At 36.5% G+C, this 6,000-nt stretch overlaps 1 protein-coding gene and 1 long non-coding RNA gene across 2 annotated transcripts in view; one reads left to right on the forward strand and one right to left on the reverse strand.

Annotated features, from left to right (window-relative positions):
- Positions 1 to 4,166, reverse strand: part of LOC108698601 — a 14,513-nt gene extending 10,347 nt beyond the window's left edge. Inside the window, exon 1 of the long non-coding RNA XR_001932682.2 lies at positions 3,783 to 4,166. This is a non-coding gene — a long non-coding RNA (uncharacterized LOC108698601). The remainder of the gene's footprint in view (positions 1 to 3,782) is intronic.
- The window catches only part of c19orf33.L (chromosome 19 open reading frame 33 L homeolog), a 7,072-nt gene extending 1,477 nt beyond the window's left edge, over positions 1 to 5,595 (forward strand). Inside the window, exons 2-4 of the mRNA XM_018230210.2 lie at positions 2,047 to 2,174; positions 3,331 to 3,402; positions 4,661 to 5,595. Coding sequence (XP_018085699.1) covers positions 2,047 to 2,174; positions 3,331 to 3,402; positions 4,661 to 4,768 — 308 coding nt within the window. The 3' untranslated portion in view covers positions 4,769 to 5,595. The remainder of the gene's footprint in view (positions 1 to 2,046; positions 2,175 to 3,330; positions 3,403 to 4,660) is intronic.
- The last annotated feature ends 405 nt before the right edge of the window (positions 5,596 to 6,000 follow it).

Raw genomic sequence — 6,000 nt, forward strand, 5'->3', positions numbered from 1 at the left:
GACATGTTTATGGATCTGTCCATGTTCCCAGGACCAAAGTATACTTCTATCAGTGGCATATTTATGGGTCAGTTCCATTTAATGACACTGTTTAAATATAATAATTTTTTATCCTTTAGGTCAAAGTGTAATAACCCATTTTTAATTCCATCAGCTGAACTGAGTGCATTTACAGTAGGCATGCACTGAATCCAGTATTCAGTTCAGGAATCGTTTAGGATTCGTCCTTTTCCAGCAGGATTTGAATTCAAACAAATCTAAGTGCCTGGATGAAGCAAATCCAAATCCTAAAAATCACACGACTATTCTTCATACAAAACTGTGCATTGCTCTGTTTACTCATTCCTTGTCCTAATTAGCATATGCAAATTAGGGTTTGGATTTAGTTTGGTATTTGGCCAAATCTTTGATGAAGGAATCAGTGAAGGAATCAGGATTCAGTCGAATCCCAAAATAGCAGATTTGGTGCACCCCTAATTTACACACTGAAATAAATAATATCTTTCCTCATATTTCTAGATTATGTTTCACTAGGATAAAGAACCTCTAAAAAATATATTCCCTAATATGCTCTAAGTATACAAATTCTTTCTCTCACTATGGGTGGCAGGATTGGCTCTACTGCATCAGAAGAATTGTTCAACCCTATCCGTAATGCACTTATTATTAAATGGGGACCTTTAAGTGACATAAACAAGCATCCAAACTGACTTTAGATATTAGTATTCTTATTTTTTATTATTGTTTTTTTAGATGTCATTTTGTTTATTAGTGTGCTTTTTCTTACACCTGGGCGGTTTTTCGTGCACTCCCCTGTGTTGCATTTGTATATTAGAGATTGGCCAGCCCCCCTCCCACAACTTGAAAAAAAAATTGGTGGAAGATTAAAAAGAATTGGTGGCCAGGGGCCCCATAGAAGAGTTTAAAAAAAAATATGGGCAGGGGTTTCATTTAAAAAAAAAAAAAAAAAAAAAAAAAAAAAACATTGGTGTTCAGTGGAACTTACCTTAAGTTTTTCTTCAATCATCTTCATCCTCCTTGACGATGGCAGCTTTGGATCTTCCGTGGCTTCAGCAATGTCATGAACTCAAGTGGGGCCCAGCTAATCCAGAAAGTGCAGCCGAACTGGTCTTCCCTAGATGTTAAATCTACCAAGCATGGAATGACTGTCCCCCCTAAGTGCACCCCTGATGGCGACCCTTCCTGTCCATTTCAACCATATAGCAGTTTAAATTCCAAGCCTAAGGGCGCTTACAGATGAGTCTTTTTACCTGGGTTTCCTTGTGCTGGAACTTCCATGAGTTCCAGGGAAGGGAGTGCAGGAAGAAATGCAGGTGCTTGTCTGGGTCTCAGACAAGCACCAAACACAGGTGAAACACATCAAGTCACATAGGAAAAACTGCTCATGGAGATGCTGAGCTCCAAATTTTTTGTATATTTTTTGCAACTATGATAATCTGGTCCCTACCAGATTGATGATTTCATATTTTATGACCAGGTGATGCAGGTCTCAAACAGCAACATATCCTATTTGTCAATTGTTTGTGCAAATGGGTCTGTCCCCTAGCAGCCTAGATTAAAATGACGAGGCCAAAGATGTAGGCAATATTGCTTGACACACTGTAACTGCATCAATATGAATTTTATATTTCTGTTAATGTTGTAAGATCTTACTTCCACTTTGAAGCAGTTTGCAATTTTGCATTACATTTACTGTGGGCTCTTTGGCTGCCTTTTTTTTGGTAATATCAATGCCAATTATATCTGTCACTAATTCAATAATCCTCCCAACTCACTATACTCTCACTAAATTAGAAATAGAGAACTGACCTGCAGATACATTTTTTCATTACTAAAACTGGGGATGAAGGGGCAGAGCATTATGAAGAATCAGCATGGATCAGACCTTATAACTGAAACAAATTTAGTTACTAATTGTCTGTATTTCTGTGCAGGCAACCCATGTAACATCCAGTTGCACCATTGTATAAAAACTCACTCAATATGTAAGCAATAAAGCTGAACCTTTACAAAAACTCTTCACAGCTGCAGATCCTAAAAAATGTCAAGAGGCTGCAAAAAAGCCTTGTCATGCTGGAGAAGTGAAACACGATCATAAGCATGGATCCCATGGACATGGAGGACATGGAAGTGAACACTGCAAGGGCCATAAGGTACAGTAATCATCACCACTATCTGTTGTGTTACACTGAAAGATTGTGTTCTTGATTCCCCACAGCACTTGAAACATTTTGCAAACATCAAATGGCAGCCTATTGGCACTTTACATTAAAGATTGGGCAAACTTATTCAAAAGGGTAAAGGTCTCTGCTTCCAAAGACTCTGCAGTAGATGGGACTGGACTCAAAGGGAAAGTGCTACCAAAGCATATAAAAGCAACAACAGAATTAAAAGAAATACTAAGGTCTCAGTCTGTTTGCTTTTTTTAAGCTGGACTCAGTAAATCCAACAACCAAATTACACTTTAAAAGGATAAAAAGCAGCAGAACAGAAAGGATAATGCATTTCTAAATAAATCATGAAGACCAATTGAAAAGTTTCTTAAACAGGTTATTTAGGAGACATAGGAACAGGTTATTTAGGGGAAGCCCCTTAAATGTAGGTCTACCTCCAACTTCCCTTTTTACCCACCTGATAAATAAATTCCTCCTACTTTACACTTTCATTTTACTAGACAATAGCAACTATTTTTTTTGTGTGAAAGGTGTTAGCCGGATCCCAGAAATCATCTTTTTCTCTATCTATTATTCATTTTATTTATCATTGTAATGTACTAGCACCATCTAGTGTAGAAAAACAAATAATCTGTAGGAAAACACAAGTTTTGAAATAAAAATACAGTTGGCTGATATCAGCCAAGTTATACCATGTATAAAGAACTGCAATGAAAATTTAATATGATATTGGCACAGATATGTAACATCTATTCATGTTGTATTCCTAATATTTTCTATTTTTTCATATGTCAGTGCCACCCAATTCTGCACAAGCCTGAAGTTAAGGACAGCCTCCTGTCACTGTTCTTATGGGGTAGACTTTGGCCTGAAACTTCACATTAGAAACGTATGCTAAATAAAAAGTGGATGAGGTTATGGACATGAGACATGTAAATGTGTGACAGATTCAAGGATGGACAAAAGTGTCCTGGATGTTCTTTCAGGAATATTGACAGGCATGTGAGAATCAGGGATTTCTTTGATGTACGTGGCATGCTGAGACACCTTCATTTTATTCTGCAGGGTACTTACTCTCTCAAAACGTATATGTCTAAAAAGTAACCATTTTTTATCACTTAAATCACTGTGACAGGGTGGCCACGGACACTCTAGCAGTGATTCCAGCAGCTCAAGCAGCTCCAGTGGAAGTGAATGTGAGGGAAAGGTAAGTGCAATATACAGCTGTTGTGATTTTGTTGTATAATTAAGCAATTTTGATCTGACAAAATGTTCAGGTAAAAAAAAGCATTTCCCATAACTTTCATAGGCAACAGTAGGGACTGGGAGAGTAACTGGGTGTTATATTAAGGGTATGTAGAACAGAAAAAAATTGCTGTTACCCACAGACTGGTGCCCCTCGTTTTGTGCATGCATGGTACAGAAATATCAGGAGAAACTCTGCAGTATATATGTACCTGCCCTCACTAAGGAGGATGCCCAAAGGAAAGAAAGAATACTTCAACATGGTGCTCCTTAAACACTACATTGGGCTGAAGATTTTGGAAGAATATCTAGCAGTGATATGTCTAGAGCAATTAAACTTACTGAGTAATCTTGAAAAAGTTCAGCCAAGCAGCTACTGGTGTTCCACTGAAATTCCCCTTGATTTAAAATTCACCCACACTGGTTCTATTTAACACTTCTAGGCAGATCTTGAGAAGTGAAAGTGAGATTCAGACACAATGGTACCCTCAAACTCATTGAGGCAGGTGTTAATTGTTTGAAACTAATTCCCTAATGACTAGTATAAAAAAAAAGAAGTATCTCATTGGCCGCTGAAACATTTTGAAGATTACTCAGCAAGTCCAGCTAAATTTGATTTATCACTAATAGATACTGCATATAATACAGGAAGTAAGTTGCAGCTAAAACTTAGTCCCTTTGTAAAATGTATAATGAAGTGATAGAATTCTTAATGAATCAGATGAAAATTGAGCGTAGGACTGGCCAGATATGGGATGACTTTGACGTAGTTGGCCAGCTTAAATATATTGCAATATATGGACAAACAATCCCTTGTTTTGTTTAAAGGGTAAGGCATTTTTCAGTAGCAGTATGCACAAAATGTCTCTGTCTTAAATATATTGATAATGGGTTGAGTGCAGAGGACTCTTGTATTTGTCTATATGTATTCTGTGGTCATTGCACCCTCGCCTGTTTTTAAAAATTAGCGGTGAGCACAACTTACCCTTGTTTGAATATAAACCTCCCCAGACATATTTCGTAGAGAACCTATTGATGAATGAGCCATGATTTGCAGCAGACTCCCTACCATACGTGACTTTCACTACACCTCATGATGCAAGTTCAAATCTCAGCCAAACCATGGCAAGATGGAATACAGGCTGCATCCAATTAAAGTTATACTATATATGATGAGCTATGCAAGGTGTGTGGGTAATGACCTGTTCTTTCTGCTGCAGCCCCATGGAGAAGGCCACTCACATAAGAAGAAGGAAAAGAAGCAGAACAAAGAGAAAAAGCCAAAAGACAAGAAAGAAAAAAAGGAACATAAAGATACAAAGCACTAAACTTAGGCAAAACATTTAATTGGGCACTAAAACCAAAATACAAGTTGATTTATATAAAATAACTTCTTTTAACATCTACAAATATACATGCGCATGTTAGATATTTGGGAAGAAGCATTTTTCAATATGCACCAGTTATTCTGCAAATGAGGTGTTTATCTTTAAGTTTACTTTTACTATGTCATAGATGGACATATCCTAAACAAATTCTAATTGGTCCACATCATCTGTATGGTTTTGGAGTTATTAGGCCTCTTTTTCTGCCTGTTTCTAAAAATCTAGATGTAGGGGGGGGGGGGGGGTCACTGAACTCAGCAACCCAGAATTGGCTGTGAGGATTTAAATGTATTGATAATAATTGCAATGTATCTTATCAAATATAGGTAACTGCAGGGATTTTTTGTCAGGAGTGGAAACATGTATATGTATGTATGTATGTATGTACAGTATATAGAATTGTGAATTATACAAACCACCTTGTCATATCAACACGAGTTATATTTAATGGCCATTTAATTTTCCCCAGGGTGTATTACATTACTTTGCATTCACCTTTTCTTTTTAGATATTTTCATGATCTGGCATACTCCAGCTATGTTCAGCATGAAACACTGTTGTTACATTGGATTTACCATCATCATATATTTAAGTGTAATCCAGTCTTTCGCCAGAATGAAGCCTAATTATACTGAACAAGGGTTCTGTCTCACCTGGTGTAGTTAATAGATACTTTCTGTTATATATTGGGCCCTTAGATCAAAAGGTCTACTGTGCTAAAAAGCTTCTAACTCTTATTTTTGCATCTAATAAACTATATATATAAATCATTTTATGGCTTGGTTCTTTTTTTTTTTTATCTAGTTTGCACCATTATATACACCAGGAACTCTTTGTAGGATTAAGCCCTCTTTGTCACTCAATAATTATTTATAGATTCCCATACCACAAAAAAAGTTACAGATATTTGGGGAAAATGTTGTATTAACCATCCTATGATAATTGCAGAAGTACCTAGAATATTGTGTAATTCCAAATCTGACCTTTAATGACATTTACTCTGGGATACATTATAAATGAATATATCTATTACATATCTTGTAATTTATTGGCATTAGTGAATTCAGTAGGTAAGGTCACCTGCAGAAAGGCAATTGTTTTCCACTGTGAAAACTATGAAGAAAAGTCAGTATAATAAAGAAAGAGAGAGATAGATAGATATGGACATCAGAATT

Source organism: Xenopus laevis, chromosome 8L, assembly GCF_017654675.1.
Source record: "Xenopus laevis strain J_2021 chromosome 8L, Xenopus_laevis_v10.1, whole genome shotgun sequence".
Classification (NCBI taxonomy): domain Eukaryota; kingdom Metazoa; phylum Chordata; class Amphibia; order Anura; family Pipidae; genus Xenopus; species Xenopus laevis.